This window comes from Cokeromyces recurvatus (assembly GCF_025118155.1).
Source record: "Cokeromyces recurvatus strain NRRL 2243 chromosome Unknown BX663scaffold_17, whole genome shotgun sequence".
NCBI lineage: Eukaryota > Fungi > Mucoromycota > Mucoromycetes > Mucorales > Mucoraceae > Cokeromyces > Cokeromyces recurvatus.
The window spans coordinates 215,001-235,017 of record NW_026251403.1 but is presented as its reverse complement, the minus strand read 5'-3'; the positions used below and the strand labels follow the sequence as shown (position 1 = coordinate 235,017).

Below are 20,017 nucleotides of genomic sequence, written 5' to 3'. Positions count from 1 at the left end.
TATAGAGGAACAACAAAGTCATCATGCATCATCCTCTTCCCTTTTATTTTCAACTACTACAGAACATAATGAAATAAAGGATAATAATGAAATAGTAGCAAAAAAGAACAGTCACGACGATTCACATCAAAGGATGAATAACAATGAGACGATGGATATCATAAATAAAGAACCAGTATCGGATTCAATTAATCAATATTCAAAAAATAATCAATCTTTTCTTTCTCTTATTGTGAACAATCATAAGCCATCAAGGGAGGATAGATTCTATTTAAAAGAAACAAAAGCAGATCAGAAAAGTACGTTCATGTCATCGACTTTATTACCGCCTTCAGACTCACCATCTAATAATAAAAATGGTAACTACTTATTTATTTTATTATCCATCTCTGCCTGCGTTCATATACTGATTTGGGATTCCTTTATTATTAGAAAATAATTCCATCTTATTTCGACCGCCCCAATTTACTTTTCATCATCAAACGTTAACCAAGAATTTAAAGAACTTGCAAATAAACTTGGAAGAAGAGGAAGGAGGAGGAGGAGAAAATGAGACTAAATCATCAAGACCTATTAAACAACCGAGAAAGATGAAGCCTCAATTATCAATTTGTGAACTAGCCTCTTATGATATCTTACCAAAGCAACAAACGTTGGTAACAGAAACTAAAATTATTGCAGATATTCCGCCTACTCATGAAGATCCAAAAGTACACGTTCATGACCCAAATATCATTCAAAGGAATTTGTTTGATTCCTTGACTTTTAAACAGACTACTTTATCAGAGGATCCGCATTATTTTGCAAGTGTTATTTATGAGTTGGAACAACATGGTTCAATTACAGAATGGCATCAATTAAAGAAGTTGGATTTAAGTAGACAAAACTTGACCAGTATACAAAAATTAGATCATTGTTTTCCGATACTAGAAGAGCTTAATGTGTAAATATAAACAAGTATATATACACACACACACACATATGTATATATATATATAGAATGCATTTGATTTATGTTTTGTCTATATAGATCTCATAATGAATTAAAGTCAATATCTGGTCTTCCAAAATCACTTATTCATCTTTATGCCTATGATAATAAGTAAATAGAATGAATTCATTACTTCTTTTATTTTTTTACATTCGTTTATTCACTCTTCTTCTTTTCTTCTAGATTAAATGATATAGAAATGTATCATTTGGATAAATTACAACATTTAGATATATCACATAATCATATAAACGCATTTCAAGATATGTCACAGCTTAAATCTTTACGAATATTGGATGCAAGTCATAATATGATTACCTCTTGTAAAGCATTTCAAAAACTACCTCAGTTAATATCATTGTCTTTAAAAGCTAACTGTCTTCGACGTTTGACTCATTTTGAAGAAGTATCAAAGTAAATAAATATTTATATAATTGTATGTATCTATTTATTTATTTATTTATTTATTTTTTTCAATAGAGATAGTCAACTTGAAAGCTTAGATGTGTCATTTAATCGAATTGATATCCTTAGTTCAATTGAAAATTTAACAAATCTTCGAGAATTAAATGCAGGTATACTTTATTCAGTCCCCCTCCCCAAGGAAAAAAAAAAAGAAAATAAATAAATAAAATAATAGGAGAGAAAGAGAAAGATGAGTTAGTAATCCTATTTGTATACAATTAGACCATAATGATATAAAGTATGTTCACTTGAATCAACCTTTGGAAAGATTATGCAAGTTAAGGTTAAGTTTTAATCGTCTAAAATCATTTGACATGTCACCATTCCCTGATATTCGTATTCTTTATCTTGATGATAATCAAATTGAACGTATTATTGGTGCTACTTTTATCTCTCGTCTAGATTCATTTTCACTAAGAGATCAAGGTCGACAAAAAGTGTAAGTCCCTTATCCCTTTCTTTTTATTATTATATTATCGCATTCATACTCTCTCTCTCTCTCTTTTAGTGAATTTAATATACAATATTTACGTGGAGCAAGAAAATTATATTTATCAGGAAGCCCATTTGAAAGACTATGCCAAATGTATGACTTTTACTCTTTAGAATATCTCGAAATATGTGCTGCTAACATTGAAGAATTACCATCCGACTTTAGTAAATTCATGCCTAATCTTTCTACTTTATATCTTAGTGCAAATCGACTCAAAGATATTAGACCTTTAAGGAAATTAAAATATCTTAGACGACTTGTATTAATTGAAAATTGTTTAACAAGTATCAATGAAGTCATTCAAGTTGTTCATCATTTAAAGCAATTGCATTATTTAGATTTAAGGTAATATATATATATATATATACGAATATATGTATATATATAATAGGTTAGGTAAAGGAAAGAAAAAATAGTAGGAGAAGGAAAGGAGAATAAAGAGAGAGAAAAAAAAAAAAAAAAAGAGAGAGAGAGAGAGAAAGTAAGAGAGAGAAAGAAAAGAATAGTAAAGTTAATATAGACTTCAATAGGCAGAATCCAATGTGTATCAATATCTACCCTCCTATTGATTTATCTTTAGTACAAGATATAAATGATCCAGAAAGGGTATCCTCTTATGTTCTAGCAACTTTAGACAATAGTTGGGAGATACAAGACAATGAATTTTTGCTTACTTTATCTGATCATTGGAAAGAAAGAAGACGAGTCTATCGTGCCTTATTAATTCAGAAATGCCTAAAATTGGTTGAATTAGATCATATCAGAGTAGATCCTGGTGATCGTTCTGAGGCAGATCTCATCATTAGGGATTTTAGAAATTATCATACACCCCAATCTTGATATACGAAAATATTTATATATTTACACTTTGTAATAATCATTTAATATGTTATTAAAATAAAATAAAATATGAAAAAGAAAAAATCCGTGTTATTTCATATTTATTTTAAAGTACATAATGTGGAGGGAGGGGAGGGGGCATCATAGTGTAGTGTATATAAGTTGAGAAAGAGTAGTCGTATTATAAATCATCAAGATTTATCTTTCCTTCTTTCAATTCTTTTTCAAGCTCCTTGAAAAGTTCTTCATCTTCATCATAATCCTTTATTATCTTAATTGGTTTGGCTACAGATCGAGTAGATCTTAATTTAGGTCCATTTTCTATAGGTGGTAAGCTTGGCATGGTGGGTACAGCAGCTGCCATTTCTTCATTTATTTCAGCTTTTTGAATTGCTGCTCTTTCTTCAGGAGTAAAGTTTCGTTCAGCTGCTGCACGCAATAACTCTTCAAGTTGATTATTATCAATAGCATAAACTACATCTTCATATTGCTGTATTTTTTTTTTTTTTTTAGTAATCCATTATATACATACATACATACATTATATATGTATATATTTCAAACACTTACACCTCTGTATTCACCACCCACATAAAGTTGAGGAAATTCTTTAATTCTGCCTTCAGATTTACCATTATTATTGCATTTCTTTGCATACTGTCTAGCTGCTTCACTTGCTGCAACATCTACTAAATGAAATTTAATATTATTTGAAGTAAGCAATTGTTGTATATGCTCTTGATTCCTTTTAATCTATACATGTATATATATAAAAAAGATAAATTATCTGTCTTATTATTAAATGCATGCATGTATTTTTTTTTTTTACCACTGGGTTTCCACTAACAGAGGAGTAGTACACTTGTACTTTTTTAGGATTGAGCGGTGTCAAGACGGGCTCGGGTTTTTGATTCGCAGGCATACTTCCTAAAACTCTTAAAAGTGTTTTACTTTTACTTTCAACAAGTGATGGCGTTGAACGTAACTTGTTTAGATTCTCACTTTTGGGTAATGGCCAAGAGACTGCCTCAGTAGGTATATAGCGTGATGACCATTTATCTCGAGTCAAATCCTGAGTACGTTTTAACTTGTTCAATTCAGCTTTTTGATCATTTTGTAAACTGTCCAATTCAGATTGATGGGATTGCTCTAGGTCTTGAATTTGAACAGTATATGTATGTTCAGCCTGCTCAACTTCTTGCAGAAGACGTTCAAGGTGTTCATCAAGATTGACAGATGTATTTGGATTAGATTCAGCTTCCTTTTTGGCTGTCTCTAATTGTTTTTCTATTTCAAGTCGATCTTGTTTATGCTTTTTTTTGAGAGCAATGACACTTTGTGATTGTGCTGTCTTTAATTTACGAAGTTCTTCTTCATGATCGTTTTGAAGTGCTTCTAAGGCTTCCTTTTGTTCCTTTAATAAACCATCTTTTTCTGCTAATGCTTCTTCATGAAGACGAAGGCTTTGTTCATGTGCTATTTTTTGTGCCTATGAAATAAATAGTAGAGTCATTACATTTGATTACTTTCTCTTTCTCTTTCTCTCTTATTACCTCAAGTTGTCTATTTAATTCTTCAATCTTTTCTAGAGCTTCTTTTTTATCTTCCTCTTTTTGTTCTTTAGCAGAATTATTAAAAATAGATGAACGTAATTCTTCAAGTTCTTTTTCTTTTAATGCAAGTTGATTGACAGCTTCCAGATTCTAAAAAAAAAAAAAATAAATAAATAAATAAATAAATATTCATGTATATTATTTTTATTAATAAATTACATCTCATGCCTTTCCCCCCCCTCACTCTCCTTTTTATATAATTCGTCTAACCTGTAATTTTAACACCTCTAATTGTGTAGCTACTTCATCAATTTGCGGTGCTTCAGACTCTAACCGCCTTTTTTGTTCTTCCAATGCTGCTTCCCTTTCCTTCAATTCCTTTTCTTTTTCTGCTAATAGGCTTTCTTCATCAGACTGGATCATGATGCTAGGAGAAGCAGTAGCAAGACGACACTTTTCTTGTTCTTCTAATTTAACTCGAAGTTCTTCTATTTCCTTTTCTCGTTGAGCTAAAAGTTCCTCCTTTGTCTTTAACAACCTGTTTTCTTCTTCTTCTTCTTCACTAGGTGTTTGGGCTTGGGATGCTTGATTGCTTAATTGCTGTTTCAAGCGTTCAAGCTCCGCTTTTTGGTCTGCAATCAATTTTAAGTTTTCTTCATTCTGGGAAAAAAAAACATGAATATATAACATAATAACGAACCACTTGAAGAGCTAAAAAAAAATTGTTTACCTTGGCTTTTAAATCTTTCACTTCTTCTTTCATTTCTGTAATAGGAGATCGTCTAGTATTAGGAAATCTTGAAGAGGAAGGTCTTGTTGAGGAAGCCATTGAATGATTACTCTTGACTGACATTGCACTATTAGGTCTTGTTGAGGAAGCCACTGAATGATGGCTCTTAACCGACATTGCACTATTAGGTCTTGAGTTTGTAACAGGAGACTTTTGAGGGGTGGTTTGAGGACGAACTGAAGTAGGAGTCTGACCAGTGGGTAGGAGTGCATTACGAGAGGAAGGTCTATGTAATGTCGATTTCTTTGTGGAATCAAAAGATGAACGAGGTGATTTCTTTCCATTCATGGAAGAAGGCGGTGGTGGTGCCAACAGATTATGGCTACCATTATTTGGTTTTAATTTCGAATTGGCTGCCTTTTTATTGTTCATACTTCTCGGTGATAAACTATTACTACTCACTTCATCCGAGTTCTTTTTTTCTTTTTTTCTTGGTCCTAAACAGACCATATTTAGAATAAAAAAGATATATGTATTTTTTCTTTTTTTTTTAAAAAAAAAAAAAAAAAAAGAGCAAGAACAAAAAAAAAAAAAAAAAGGCAAATCAAAATAAATATTATCTAAAATGCCATTTTTTTTTTTTTTAATTCAAACTGTGGCCTTGTTTTTACCGAATTTAATACAACAATTCTTTATTGCATATTAAGACTTTCTTTATATATACATTTTATATATCTAGTTTCACTATATGCATTTATATATACCTAGTTTCACCATATACATTTTTATATATAAAGATATGCAAGGATATACAGTAACGCTCGACAAGAGATGTTTAAAATCTTCTTTAAATATGAATGAGCATACAACTTTCTCCCTCCTTTTTTTTTTCTTTTTTTTTGACTTGAATCGATATTTTGACTAAAAAAAAATAAAAAAAAGCTCTCCATAAAAAAAGAATAAAAATATGAAACTTAAACAAAAAAAAAAAAAGGGATATAGTAAGTAAAACTATGGATTGGGATTATTCCATTAATTAAAAAGAGCTGTATATGAGTCAACAATAAAGAGCCTTTTACTTGTATTATAACGAAAAATGTCCAATGAAGAAACTACTATCTACGCAAATCCTTAAAAGGGCCGATGGAATAATAAAGATGATTGGGCTATTATGAGGTTGTTTAATAGGAAATATAGTGTCCTTTTAACTTATTACCAAGCATTTTATTTTACTTTGTAAGGACTGGATTGTACTATATAGTATTTCTACTTCAAATTCAGACGATGTCAGTATTTTTTTTTTTAGACGAATCATAATTTATTTACAGATACTTAGCTTACCTTTTTTGGAAGAAGCGAAAATGGAAATCAAACAAAGGAACTCGAGAAATTAAATTGAGACAAAGTGTTAGACGAACTAAAATGCAACTGTAGGCTAACAGGTCACTTATTTTATTTTTACCTCCTGCATACATGGATGCTACTTGAGAACAACCTTAAGAAGCTTTAACTAGCGTATTATTAATAAAAAAGATCCATCTTTTGGTATTGATTTAATTGTACAATGGGAAACCAATCTACGACTGCGCTGAACAAATTTAAGGATTTTTTTTCTTCGATTTAGGGGTGGATTCTTAAAAACAGTCAGCTTCTCAAGCATTCGTACCATTATAGCACTACACGATGTAAGAGTGGGGCTCAAAACTCGTTTTTTATTCATAACCTACATCAAACCTTGGGAGCCAAAAAAAAAAAGATCCGAGATCTCTTTGTCTCTTTAAACTGACAAGTTCATATCTGTATTCAGCCAGTCTAAGAAACACACAAATAAGTAGATAGTCTGCGCTTGGACTATATAACTAATAAGCAAGACGTCTTTAGTGATAATCTTGTGATGTGATTTTCAATACATCATATCTTAATCCTATTGTATTGGATCCCAGATCGATAATTATGTACTGCATTTTTGCTATACTATTTCTTCCTCTCTCTTTTGCTGTTTGTCTTTTATTTTTTTTATCTTTCTTTTATTAATGGCACGTACACCCATATATCCTGAAGCCGAAACACTCATTGCAGCAAAAAAAAAGCTGGCAAAACTAGAAAACATTTCGAAGCTTTGGAAAATTTACCGCAAAAGAACAGGCTATTTCTGAACTCTGTATACACAGATGAATACACTTGCAGAGTCTCATTTTGTCGAAAGACAAGTGAACCTTCTGAAAGTGCTTCTCTTCAGTTAGATAATTTCAATCAAGAAGAGATTAATAAATATTTCAGACCGTGCACCGTAGACCCCGGCCGTAAAGAATGTATGTGTATCTTATCATGGAAACAATGATATTCAAAGTCTTTCTAGTGCATAGTATTACAATAGGATGGGAAATATGAATAGACTCAAAAAAAGAACACAAAAGAAAGCAAGAATTAAGTTTAACTAAAATTGAAACTGATATCCCAACACTAAAAACAGCATCATCAGAAGATCACCTTCAACATGTGTTATACATGATGGAGCATATGAGCCACTTATTTGAATTTTATGGGTTTTAACACTGCAAGATATCGATGGAAAAAAAAACTATGTTGGCTCTCAAATCGCTATAGAATCAAGCGTCCATATTTTGTTAAATAGAGGTAATAAGTACAACAAGAATAAACGAAAGAATACGAAGAGAAACAGAAGAAGAAGAAAAGCCAGAAGGGTTGAAGACAATCAAGAGGAACGAGCAGCTGCCAATTCACAATTGAAAAGGTGTAGGAAGAACAAGAGCTGTTTCGAAGAAGGCGATCGCAAGAAAATGTCTCTTGTAATCTTTGGTGATGGCCTTCAAAACAAGGATCACATCAAATTCAAAGGTCTTTGACGCGGCATTTCAAGCAAGATGTATAGTCAATTAAAGCATAGAAAGAGATTTGGAGAGTTGTTACTTTTAGATATTAATGAGTATAAAACCTCCAAGGTTAGTACAACGATGTCCATATATCACATGTTCTAAACAGCATCCTTATAGATCTGTAACTCTTGCTTGAATCGAGACCTCAAGAATCTGAAATGTGGGGAAGATGACGATGTCAAACGAATGCATCAAGCATTGAAGTGCAACACACGCAATATTTTTTGGAATCGTGATGTGATGGCATCCAAGAATATGTTTCTGATTGCTTCTTCAATTTGGAATGGGAACGATCGCCCTACTGTCTTCACACGACAAAGCGCCACCTCCAATGTAATTGCCACATCTAACTCCGGTGAGGTGCTGGCTTAAAGATTTTACAGGTAAGAAGTCTTTACGAAGCTCATCTAACGTTCTGTCTCCATTTAATTTCTCCTTTGTCCCATGTTTGCATCTGTATCTGAATTTCCTTTTTTCATTCATCCAAAAAAGGTAAACAAACTATATGAAAATTAATTTTAATTCGTCCAAAAAAAAAATACGAACATTGTCTGAGTTTGAAGTAGAGATACTGTATGTAAATAAAATAAAATAAAAACTCAGTTAATATAACAATAATTCAAAAAAGCAAGGGCATACAAAAACGACATTGTGAAGGGTATTTTTGTTTAATTATTTATAATCTTCTTCAACATGAACAATTCTAGTAAATCCGTAACAGTTGAATCGTGTGATTATAAGCCTTTAAAAGAATGTCTTGAAAAGAATAACAATGATAGATCTAAATGTTTAAAAGAATGGCAAGAATTTCAACAAGCATGTCGAGAAAAAAAGTATACATGGAAATGAATAAAAAAAGAAAAAAAAAAGATATTGAATTTATGCAAATACTTTTTTAATTTCTAATAGGTTAAAATCAAATGATAAAAGTGAATGTGTAACTTGTAAAGATTAAATAAAATGTTTTCAATTATTGAGATTTTCTTTGAAATAAATTTTTCATTTCATGTTTCCCCTCTGGATGATCAGGATGTGCTTTCACAATAATGACTGAACAGGAACAATGGTGACTACAATAATCACTTACGCTACCTAAAAGAGCCCGCTTGACTGTACCCAAACGTCGTGAACCCATAATAAGTATATCAGCCTTGAGTTCCTTTACTTTACGTACAATTTCCACTTTAGGTTCACCAAGAAGTGCAATAGCCCTTACAGCAATCTATATATTTATATATTTATTTATAAGTAAGCAATGATACCCTCTCTCTCTCTCTCTTCTTATCTATTATTTACGTTGGAATCTTTTAATCTATCAGCATATGATTTAAGTAATTGATGACTTTTAATCTTTCTTGTACTATCTAGTTCTTCAATAAATCCAACAGGATTAATAATAGGCGCATCACTAAAAGAGTCTGCTTGTCTACAATTCAAAAACACAACCTTTTTTTTTTTTTGTTTAATTTTGATTTGATTTTTGACTTGAGTTTAGTTGATATGACTTACTAGATCAGTAGCAGGATTAATAACGTTATTAACAGCCCAATGATAAACATAATCAGCTGACCCTTCATCAATACTAATAGCAATGACACGTTTCAAATCTCGATGATAAGTGTCAGGATGAACTGCTTCATCAACAATATGTGAGTTTGGCATATTAACAAAAGTAGGAGTGGGAAAGAAAGAAATAAAGAAATAAAGAAATAAAATAATGATGGCGATAGATTTATATCAACTAAAACAAGTGACGGAGGATGAACAACGACAACAACGACGACGACAACAACAACAACGACGTGTTCTTTCTGATTCATTGTGTTTTATATACAAGCATGATTTTTTTGATTGATTGATTTTTAAAACCCAGAAAATATTCTTATATGGCACGTTTCATAAATTTCTTTATTTGGAAATATTTAGTGAGAAGTGACTCTTTTGAATGAAAACTAAAATAAAACTAAGAAAAGGATATTAAGAATAAGTGCAGAATAAATATTTCTTGTCATAAAATATTATAAATATAAGGAAAAAAGAATTCATTTTTGTACGTGTGTAATCTTAAATGTTAGCATTGAGAACCAATCAATTTAACTCCACTTTAACTTTCCTTATTTTCTCTCTCTATATTTATATATACCCATATATACACCCATATATACACTCACCCTTGTACCTATTTATTATTCATTCACACTTCAATGAAAAAAATAAGACAAGTATAAAAGAGACAAGATGTAGTATATAAACAAATAAATATACATATGCAATACATATATGTGTATATAGATATAATACAATATTATTTCTAATATATTACGTAATTGTACATTATCACATGAAAATATAAGTGTGGCCCTTTTTCTTTTTTGTATTATTATTTGACAGGGGGGTAGAGTAAGATGATTCAATTTGACATTTTTTAATAATAAATTAATATATATTTATAAATGTATATATATGGATTTATATACATATACACACATGTATATATAGATTTATATACATATACATACACACACATGTATATACATATTACACATGTATATATACATATAAGAGCAAAATGTATATATGTATGTATTGTATAATAGAACGAATCTAAATGGCTGTTGGAGATATCTTCATTTGTTCAACAGGAATAGGTTCAAAATGATGAATATCAATACCTCTAGAAAGAAGTTCTTGTTCACAATGTGAAGGAACTAATCTTCTAATTAAATCAGGACGAATAGATAATTCTATAATAATAGATAAATTAAATAAATAAAAAATGATCTTCCCTAATATACACACACACACACACACACACACCTTCTTTCGTGAAATTTAATACAGGTGGTAAAGGTTGACCATCAGGTAATCTTGTGTTTGGATCACGGATAGGATCAAAGAATGGATGAGATAATGCTTCAATAGCAGTAATTCTTTGTTGAGGATGATATTGTAACATACGTGATAATAAATCAATTGCTTCCACAGTAGCATTCGTAAAGATCTAAGTAATAATAATGAATATAAATTAATTTCTCTTTCTTTTTTTTTTCTTTTTCTTTTCCCCTCCCCCTTTTCTCCTCTTCTTTACGTTGGATAATGGGTGTGGCTTAATTAAAGGAAATCTATGTTCAACATAACTTGCATTCATTGCAGCAATTTGTTCTTTTGAAGGTGTGCCCAGAATCTTGATGATTTCTACTAATTGATCTATACCACTCTCACCAGGAAAGAAGGGTTGTCCCAAGATCAACTCAGCCATTACACAACCTGTTGACCAAACATCAATACTGAGAGTATAGTTTGTAGCTCCAAAAATTAATTCAGGTGCACGATAATAACGAGAACAAATATAAGATACATTGGGTTCGCCAGGAACAAGGATTTTTGCACTATTCAATAAATAGAGATATACATTATTCACATTGACTCTATTTATATACCATATATATAAAAAGACTTTACCTGCCAAAATCACACATTTTGCATATACCAGTGGCTGGATCAAGTAATACATTTTGAGGTTTAATATCACGATGACAAATACCAAGTGAATGAATATAAGCTAAAGACCGAATCACTTGATACATATATAATTGAACAAGTATCATAGGCATATGTTGTTTTGCTTTAGCATAATGTCTTGTAGCTCTATATAATGTATCTGGCACATATTCCATAACCAAATTTAAATAGACTTCATCTTCTTTATTTTCAACTTGATTATAAAAATAAGACTTGAGTTGACAAACATTAGGATGATGAACTAGACGCATAATTTGTAGTTCACGATTCTATACATGTACATATAATATAACATGAGTATATATATATATATATATAAAGAATAGCTGTCTTATTTTATATACATATTTATTTATATGAACATGTATATGTGTATACCTTAAACCTTCGGTCCTGTAATACTTTTTTAATGGCAGCATCTTCATTGGTTTCCACAAGTCGCGTTTGATATACAACACCAAAAGAACCATTGCCAGTAATCTTTTTATTAACATAGGCAAGTTTAATTTGTTTACCAGTCTTTGCATCTTTGGCAATTACTTTGATCGTTTTCTCATGATGAGCTATATTTGACATTACATGTAAACAAAATTAACTTGTAAACTACTTTTCTTTTACATAATCAAATTAACCTTGTTTATACAATTACCTGTCATTGGTCGAGATTGACTATATTATGGAGTAATAATAATAGTAAGTAAAAAATAAAGAAAAAAAAAAGAGAGAGAGAAGTTAAATAAAACTAAATAAAATAAAATAAAAAAAGGTTGGTTGAACTGGGAAAATAATAATAATAATAATAATAATACTGTATTTTTTGTCACTTTGAAATAAGATAATATTGAAAGTTCTTTTTGGGACAAACCAAAAATTGAAATCCAGATGTTGTGTTTATCTTTTTTTATTTTCATTTTTTTTTTTTTTTACGAAACAAGAAACCTATTTTAAATCTTTTAGCACTGTGAAATGCATATTAATTATTATCATTTTCTTTTACTAGTTCCTGTGCGTGTATGAGGCGGTTACCACGTTCAGGCTCAATTGATTTGAGTATATACTTTGGCGAGGAGAAAAAAAAATGAAATAAACCCATTTTATATGACAACGGTAAAAAGAAAAAGTAATCAGTTTATTAAAGGCCCTGGTGGTTTAGGTGTGTATGTACGGGTGGGACAAGAGGAATGATTTTACCGTACTGAACGTAGCCAATCTCAGTTCAAATGGGCTATTACAACGCTGCTATAGCATGTAATATAAACGTATACCAACCTTTTTGACAAAGTATTACTTCAATTTACAGCCGAAGCTACTTTATCAAAAAAAAAAAAAAAATGTTTGACTTACTAAAATAAAAATAAAAAAATTATTATCATCCTATAGAACACGAGTTTCTCTTTTTTATTTGGATTTAGATTTTTATAGGTCTTATTTATTATTTAAATAAATAGAATTAACCTTTTTTTTTTCTCCCCCGTTATTTATTGATTGAAGGCATCATCATTACTACTGTTATTTTTAAAAAAAAAATGCATAATAACGGTAGATCAAAAAATTTTATCAAAAACTATGAGAATTATGTCATGATATAGTAATTTAACTTGAAATTGGGAAACGAATAAGAATTCAATTCGAGAAGGAACAAAAGAAAAAATGAGATGAACTACTGTTAGTTTTTGGTCAAGTGCGTATGACAATGTAGACAAATTATTTGTAGACATCTAAATCACTATTACTAGCAAAACCGTTTCCTCTACGGTGATTTCTCTCTGAAAGACAGCAGATCTATCGAAATGTATCTCTTGATCTAAGCTTGGTTTCTCTCTCAAGTATTGCTGTGGCACTTGACATCTGGTTTTTTATTCTAACCGTATCCGAATCCTTCATCCCATTACCAAACGCAACGAGAAGTACATAGAGAGAAGGTCTGAATTTGGTTTTTTCTACATTTTGCTGGTGTAGTTTTACATTTATTATCGTATATAATTTGTGGATTCCTTTTGTCCTCTTGTTTCTTCTTATCTATATCTTTCTTTTCTTTTCTTTACTTTCTATTCTTTCTTATATTCATTCTCTTGGATTTATTGTACTTTTTTCCTCCATCAAGTAAGATGTTGATCATCTCTTTTTTCGACCTTTGTCTGCCTTGATAATCATTGAAACGAAAGGGTGCAGACCTTTCATTGTAGAACCTAAAGATTTAGAGACACATGTTTGAGAGCATATGCTAACTTTTGCAGCAAGACATTAACGTTGCTAAAAAAATGTGATATATAGGCATTGCCATATTAACATAAAAATCAAGATGGCATGTCATTTTTTTCTGAAGAAAGCAAAGACCAACTCTTAAAGCATTTTTTAATTCAACCAGTTTTTTCGTATATTATCTTAGGTATTATTTACAGGTAAAAGATTTGGCTCGTCTGTAAAACCAAGATAATTTGGACACTAGTCATATTTGTCCAATAAGAGATGCAGAAACGTCTAAAGAACAATCCCAGAGTGTTTCTATGACATCTAAAAAAAGAAAAAAAAAAAGGAACACTCCATCTTTATTTTATTTTATTTTATTTTATTTTTTCTTTTTTCTTTTTTTTTTTTTTCTTTTCTTGTTATGGCTTCTTCTATATCTTTACCACTTGTTTTCTGGCATAACTTTTCTAATCCAAATGTAACATGCATCACAACTAGTTTTCCTCATATTTATGCTGGCCAAAAAGATGGCCATATTTGGGTTTATACTTTATCTCAAGATAATTTACTTCAAGTAATGTGTTATTATTATTATTATTTTTCACATTGCATCATCATAACTAATTTATTCAATAGCATAAGCTTTTATTAGTAGGTCATAAATCAGCTATAGTTGCATTATGTGTAATAAAGTCAGAATCAGAGAATTCTTTAAAATCAGAAGATATTTTGATTAGTGCATCCGAAGATGGGTAAAGTCTAAAAGTATATATTTATCAAATATATTAACTTTTGTTTATACTGTATACATATAAGTGAAATTGCACGTTGGAATGCTTCTGATGGACGTTGTCAAGCTGTCAATCCAAATGGTTTTTATGGCATTCCACGCTTATTAAAAGTATTCACTCAGGTAATAAGCTATATATATATGCTTAACAAAAAAAAAATAACTCTCTCATTTATCTTTATTTTTTGCCATAGTTTTCGGATAAACACATATTTTGTTGTGGACAATCAAATGAAATTACTATTTTGCATACAACTACGTTAGAGGTATTTTAAATCTTTAAATCTTTATAATTTCATGTAATTACATGGTATTTAATGGTGCATACAGGTTGTTAGAGTATGGGGCGGTCATTCAAACTGGTTAACATGCATAGATTTCTACGATCCAGGTATAGAATCATGTTAGGTTTAAAATTATAAACAGACACTTATACACATACAATAAAGACATAAAGCGTTCACGATTAGTAACCGTCACAATGGATGGAAAGTTAGACATTTGGGATTTTGATTCAATAAAGCATGTCATTTATAAAGACAAATCTATTACACAAAAGACAATCACGGATACTATTTCTACTATGGATCAATCTGTATTTGATCTAATTGCCAATAAATCCATGCCAGACTTATGTATACTGCTAACAAAGAAAACTGTGACTGTAAGGAATACTAAAATAATGTCGACTTTATAAATGTTAAATTATATTATGTAGATATTAGCTATGATAAAAGATTATGAATTTGTACCTCAATTCTCAATACCCATTGAAGACAAAAGAAATAGTTGGGCTGGTGGATCGTTTTTTGAACAAGATCGATTTGTATTATGGACTTCGGTAAAAATAAATAAATAAATAAATAAAGTTATATAACAAGACTTATCTCTTTATTTTACTTATATTTTTAGAAGGGTCAAATCTATGAATATAGCCTACATATATCTACTGACGAATCGAATAAATCTTCTTATAGTGCAAATCTAATTAAATCATATTCCTTTGAAAATACAAGTATAGATTTTATAGCTTATATAATACATTTATTTTTTTTTTTTTTTTAGCTAACATTTCATATTTATAGATCTATTACATAATGAGAATACTATTACATCTATTTTATACGACACCAACCATCTTTTAGCTATTACTATTCTAAATCATCCCATATCTTCTAGTTATTCAATTATACCTTTAACATTTGATAATCAAAAAGATCATTTGTATTATTCCCCAAGTACATATTATTACTATAAATATAGATTATTTATGTATATTAATATATATATTTATTTGTATTGATAGATACAACATTTAGAGATATTTGGCCCATAGTAGATAAATGTGATGCTAAATATGGAAATATTACTGCTACAGCACCAGTAAATACAAATCATTTAGCTATAGGCTATGATTCAGGAACAATTTGCGTTGTGCCTATTTCAATAGCTTTACTTCATTTAACTGAGCTATCTGATTGCATATCGGATCGAGAGGATGTTCGCGTATTTGAAAATGCTCATTCAGATTCGGTAACATGTATGATTGTGCCTGAGCGTCCAAGTCAGCAATATTTATTATCAGGAGGAAAAGAGGGTTCTGTCAAAATCTGGAATCTCATGTATAGTATATATGTATAAAATATTTTATTCAATTTATTAATTATAACTAGTGACGGTAAATATGTTGCCTCTTGCTCTGTGCACTCAACTTCTGTAGAAATGTTTATTGAACCTTCTGAACAAAAGGATACACGCGTCAGAGGATGTATTGTATCTATTGCTCAGGACAATTCAATTGCTTTGATTTCAGTAGAATCCATGAGTTGGTAAAAAAAAAAAAAAAAAAAAAAAAAAAAAAAAAAGAAGTACATGTTAGACACCATTTTTGTATTTACTTTTATCAAAGTCTTTTTATGTTTCCTGGGAATCCTTATCCTTTAACATCTATTCAATGGAGGACAACAGAGGACTATCTTATTTTTGGTTATGCTGATAAAAGCGCATTTGTTTGGCAGGTAAAATAAGACCAAATAACTAACATACATACATATATATGTATATATATTACATAACTTACCAATTCTATGCAGATGCAAACAGCTCATTTAGATCGCGTATTACATGGTAAAATAGCTTCCGATATTTTAAGCGATAATCGATGGCCTATAAATTATATCACACCTTCAAATGTTCAGAAATTAGGTGGTAATCAACTTTCTACGAAACAAACTGCTACTATTCGTTCTATCCTATCTAAAGATTATGGTATGATTCACTATGATAGGTGCATTAAATAAATAATAACAATACAAGTATAAATAGGATTACAAATAACAAAAAGCGTAGCGCAAGTATTTACCTTTAACATTCGTCGACTTGTACATGATATATATACAAGAGCATCTTTATTGAGTCAAGAAGGACAGCAACAGCATCAACAGCAACTACAAAATAGCAATATTCATCCTGTATTAAAGGCTTCCATGTCTTCTTCATCGTTTGATGCTGTTGTCCCTGATATCCTTACTTTTAGACCTGATAAAGATGATCCTCTTGATACTGCTACACAAACATCTTCTACTATACGACAAAAATAGAAGAAATAAGAGATAAGCGTATAGAATTAGTAACAGCCATTATGTCCATTGTGACCTCTTGGAATATTAGTGAAGCTTTAGAAGATATTTGTGAAAAAACGTTATCATTAGTCAAAACTATACATCCAAATATAAGTTTTGGACTAAAAGGGTAAATAGATGAATTATACTATTATATGTATATGTATATGTGTAATTCTAACTTTTTTTTTTCTTTATCTACAGTGCTAATGGAAATCTCTCTATCCTTGCACCACTCAAAAATGAAAAAGAGGCCTGGACAATTTCTGCTTCAATGACGGCAAATCGATTATTGTCCATTGCACTTTTGGCAAAAGCTATTCTTTTTATCGCTGAAAAAGAAACCCAAAGTTCAGATTTAATTTCAGGTTATGCGATGGCTTTGCCATTAGTGATTGGATCATCCTATTGTTTTCCATCATTATCTTTATTAAGTAAATATTGGCAAGATCCTTCAGGTAAAGTTAAAAAAAAAAAAAAAAAAAAAAGTGGCAATAAATAAGTAAATAAATACCTTTTATTACTATTATTATTATTATTATTATTAGCGAGATCTTTATTTTCAAGTGCAGTTACTGGTTTATCTAAAAGTGATATTGAAGCTCTAGTTGATTATTGGGAAGCCTTTTGTAAGTACATGGAATTATGTATATTGGGATCAATGTAATAATTATTTCCTTTTGTTTAGTACCTATATCTAGTTCACCTGAGAATAGCGGTGCACAGATGATGGCACGTGCTTCTATCGTACTTGGTATAATGGGCTGCGATCAACCCCAAATGCTTTCATCTCGCGTTCGCAAATCTACTGCTCTTAGTCTTACCATCCTTTTATCAGATGCTGAATTAGATGAAGCACGTCATACGAACTCAATGGCACGCACATTATCTTCTATGGAGTTACTTAGTCAGGGATTTTCAATTTGGGAAACTTATATTAATACAGCTGAAGTATTACGAACCCTGTTTTTATATGCTACAGATACACAACCACTCATGGCACTCGTCAGTCGTGGAGCCAAGACAGCTATATTTGAAATATCCACACGTAATATGCCCCTCGTTATCAACACACTCACATTCGATACAATACGTGGCAAGACGCTTGAAGACCGTTTACGTTGCTTAAAAATCATTGGTATCTTTATTCGACGTGAACCAATCTTATTATATCCTCATGTCTATAACGTTTTAGAGGCCGTCTTGGCAACACTTGACCCTAATGTGGCACATATGCGCCAAGTCATGCTCTCTGCTGCAACAACCGTCTTACATGAACTCGTAAAGACATATCCCTCTGTTGACTTTAGCAGTAGTGCACAAAAACTAGCAGTAGGTACATTAGAGGGAGCTGCTGTGATTTATGATGTTAGGACAGCGACTCGATCCCTTGTATTAGAAGGACATGTGGGCCCCGTCTCTGTCCTTTCCTTCTCTCCTGATGCTAAATTAATTGCTACTTGTTCGTTAATGGACCAAACCGTACGTGTTTGGTATACAAATCAAAGTTTAATTGGTATGTTATTGGGTCATCGTCATCAAGAACAACCCACGACAGGATCACAAAGGCCTTATAAAGTCTTTTCTTTTGCTATGCCAGACTATGCATTGAGTCCAACTGAAATTATTAAAGAAGTTCGATTTGAATGGACATCGCATAAATGTGTAAAGTTGCATGTTCAACAGTTAGTTATGAGTTTTAATGTGTAATAAATAAATAAATAAATGAATGAATATGTATATATTATTCTAATAAGGAATTAAAATGAACTACATCTTCCTATTGATATCAATAATTGTGGTTTATTTTCAATGTAAAATATATAAATAAATAAATAATAATAATAGTTCGATTTTTCTTTTTATACTGTTTCAGTATTGTTAGAATCATCTATAGGTGCTTGAATAACAACAAGACTAGCCAAAGTACCAACAGACAATAGTTGATAGGCCATATTTCCTAAAGCAGCTTTAAACCCTCTACTGTAATGTGGTATCTCACCACTACCTCTAGCAGTAGCAGTAGTCATAGTAGTGGCAGGGGTCATTAGGGGTATCTCTCCAACAGTTATCGATCTTCCTAAAACAATTAAATCGTGTCTTCCTAAAGATCTTTCAAGATGATCTAAAAGAGTCGTTGTCGTCATCGTCATCATGGATAATTCATTTTCAAGAACAACAACAGATTTCAAAACCACATTGGATACAGTAGACGTTGAAACAAAGAGGGTCTCGATAAGATCCTGATCTGTCATATAGTGTGAATTACTATCGAGGGTCATATGAATGGAATCAGGTGTAGCATATAAAGTAGAAACTGAAGAATCGGATTTGATTGGCTTTAATACCAAAACCTCTGCTTGACGATAGAGTTGAAGACGAAGAGCAAAGAGAAGGGCAGCACGATCATCAGGACCACCCTGACTAAAAGGTACTATGATTTGAAAGTTTGTTTGGTCTTTAGGATTCCCATCTTGAATATGCCCAAACCCACGATCAATGAAGAGACCTACTGTACAGTGTTTAATTGAATAAGCACTAGAAGCAAAGTCAACATCCGATAATAATAATGGATGATGGGAACTAGAAGCAGACTGTTCAAAGGGATTGATTGTATCTGTCATTGTTGTTGTTGTTGTTGTTGTTGTTGTTGCACCTATCCAAGGTAGAAGAATCAAGTCTGCTGAAACGGATTCACTATATCTTGATACAGCATTTATGAATTCAGTAGATGATCTAAAGTCAAGACGAGTGTGTAACGATTCAATTCCAATTAAACTTGTAAATGTTCTCAACACATTCAATACAGGATCTTGTCGTTGTGTCTCTCGCATATCTTGAATTTTCATGACATCAGATGCACGTTGAGTGAGTTCAAGTAGACGAAGGACATGTATATCTAATCTACTTTTACTAAATTTTTTT

At 31.0% G+C, this 20,017-nt stretch overlaps 9 protein-coding genes across 9 annotated transcripts in view; 5 read left to right on the top strand and 4 right to left on the bottom strand.

Annotated features, from left to right (window-relative positions):
• Nucleotides 1-590: 590 nt before the first annotated feature.
• BX663DRAFT_437035 (uncharacterized protein) lies at nucleotides 591-2,298 on the top strand (the record flags this gene model as incomplete). The annotated part of the gene is made up of 6 exons (XM_051523212.1): nucleotides 591-943; nucleotides 1,031-1,102; nucleotides 1,175-1,405; nucleotides 1,472-1,566; nucleotides 1,679-1,895; nucleotides 1,965-2,298. The coding sequence occupies 6 exons, from the start codon at nucleotides 591-593 to the stop codon at nucleotides 2,296-2,298; spliced, it is 1,302 nt and encodes a 433-aa protein (XP_051381622.1).
• Nucleotides 2,299-2,479: 181 nt separating this feature from the next.
• Nucleotides 2,480-2,795, top strand: BX663DRAFT_513504 (uncharacterized protein). Its single transcript, XM_051528159.1, has one exon. The coding sequence runs from the start codon at nucleotides 2,490-2,492 to the stop codon at nucleotides 2,787-2,789; it is 300 nt and encodes a 99-aa protein (XP_051381621.1). The 5' UTR covers nucleotides 2,480-2,489; the 3' UTR covers nucleotides 2,790-2,795.
• A 14-nt stretch (nucleotides 2,796-2,809) lies between these two features.
• On the bottom strand, nucleotides 2,810-5,633 carry BX663DRAFT_513503 (SH3-binding, glutamic acid-rich protein-domain-containing protein). The gene is made up of 6 exons (XM_051528158.1): nucleotides 5,073-5,633; nucleotides 4,613-5,002; nucleotides 4,343-4,492; nucleotides 3,619-4,278; nucleotides 3,360-3,542; nucleotides 2,810-3,279 (listed from the first exon to the last, which is right to left on the bottom strand). Exons 1-6 carry the CDS (start codon nucleotides 5,580-5,582, stop codon nucleotides 2,971-2,973), a joined length of 2,202 nt encoding a protein of 733 aa, XP_051381620.1. The 5' UTR covers nucleotides 5,583-5,633; the 3' UTR covers nucleotides 2,810-2,970.
• A 2,324-nt stretch (nucleotides 5,634-7,957) lies between these two features.
• On the top strand, nucleotides 7,958-8,341 carry BX663DRAFT_487355 (uncharacterized protein; the record flags this gene model as incomplete). The annotated part of the gene is made up of 2 exons (XM_051524741.1): nucleotides 7,958-8,035; nucleotides 8,087-8,341. The coding sequence occupies 2 exons, from the start codon at nucleotides 7,958-7,960 to the stop codon at nucleotides 8,339-8,341; spliced, it is 333 nt and encodes a 110-aa protein (XP_051381619.1).
• Nucleotides 8,342-8,905: 564 nt separating this feature from the next.
• On the bottom strand, nucleotides 8,906-9,742 carry BX663DRAFT_513493 (uncharacterized protein). Its single transcript, XM_051528157.1, has 3 exons — nucleotides 9,479-9,742; nucleotides 9,266-9,415; nucleotides 8,906-9,191 (listed from the first exon to the last, which is right to left on the bottom strand). The coding sequence occupies exons 1-3, from the start codon at nucleotides 9,629-9,631 to the stop codon at nucleotides 8,940-8,942; spliced, it is 555 nt and encodes a 184-aa protein (XP_051381618.1). The 5' UTR covers nucleotides 9,632-9,742; the 3' UTR covers nucleotides 8,906-8,939.
• Nucleotides 9,743-10,372: 630 nt separating this feature from the next.
• Nucleotides 10,373-12,262, bottom strand: BX663DRAFT_513487 (kinase-like domain-containing protein). The gene is made up of 6 exons (XM_051528156.1): nucleotides 12,141-12,262; nucleotides 11,870-12,054; nucleotides 11,432-11,760; nucleotides 11,058-11,358; nucleotides 10,787-10,970; nucleotides 10,373-10,713 (listed from the first exon to the last, which is right to left on the bottom strand). Exons 1-6 carry the CDS (start codon nucleotides 12,145-12,147, stop codon nucleotides 10,574-10,576), a joined length of 1,146 nt encoding a protein of 381 aa, XP_051381617.1. The 5' UTR covers nucleotides 12,148-12,262; the 3' UTR covers nucleotides 10,373-10,573.
• Nucleotides 12,263-14,102: 1,840 nt separating this feature from the next.
• Nucleotides 14,103-17,071, top strand: BX663DRAFT_552987 (WD40-repeat-containing domain protein; the record flags this gene model as incomplete). Its single annotated transcript, XM_051531411.1, has 14 exons — nucleotides 14,103-14,255; nucleotides 14,318-14,433; nucleotides 14,498-14,594; nucleotides 14,666-14,737; nucleotides 14,802-14,862; nucleotides 14,921-15,135; nucleotides 15,190-15,312; nucleotides 15,384-15,486; nucleotides 15,557-15,709; nucleotides 15,778-16,093; nucleotides 16,145-16,300; nucleotides 16,381-16,489; nucleotides 16,565-16,758; nucleotides 16,873-17,071. 14 exons carry the CDS (start codon nucleotides 14,103-14,105, stop codon nucleotides 17,069-17,071), a joined length of 2,067 nt encoding a protein of 688 aa, XP_051381616.1.
• On the top strand, nucleotides 16,713-18,863 carry BX663DRAFT_99571 (uncharacterized protein). The gene is made up of 5 exons (XM_051532375.1): nucleotides 16,713-16,739; nucleotides 16,797-17,222; nucleotides 17,297-17,550; nucleotides 17,641-17,721; nucleotides 17,781-18,863. Exons 2-5 carry the CDS (start codon nucleotides 17,113-17,115, stop codon nucleotides 18,800-18,802), a joined length of 1,467 nt encoding a protein of 488 aa, XP_051381615.1. The 5' UTR covers nucleotides 16,713-16,739; nucleotides 16,797-17,112; the 3' UTR covers nucleotides 18,803-18,863.
• A 6-nt stretch (nucleotides 18,864-18,869) lies between these two features.
• The window catches only part of BX663DRAFT_513480 (Sodium/hydrogen exchanger family-domain-containing protein), a 3,006-nt gene continuing 1,858 nt past the window's right edge, over nucleotides 18,870-20,017 (bottom strand). The window contains exon 6 of the mRNA XM_051528155.1: nucleotides 18,870-20,017. This exon is cut by the window's right edge and continues 289 nt beyond it. Within this exon, the coding sequence (XP_051381614.1) occupies nucleotides 18,955-20,017 (1,063 nt within the window). The 3' untranslated portion in view covers nucleotides 18,870-18,954.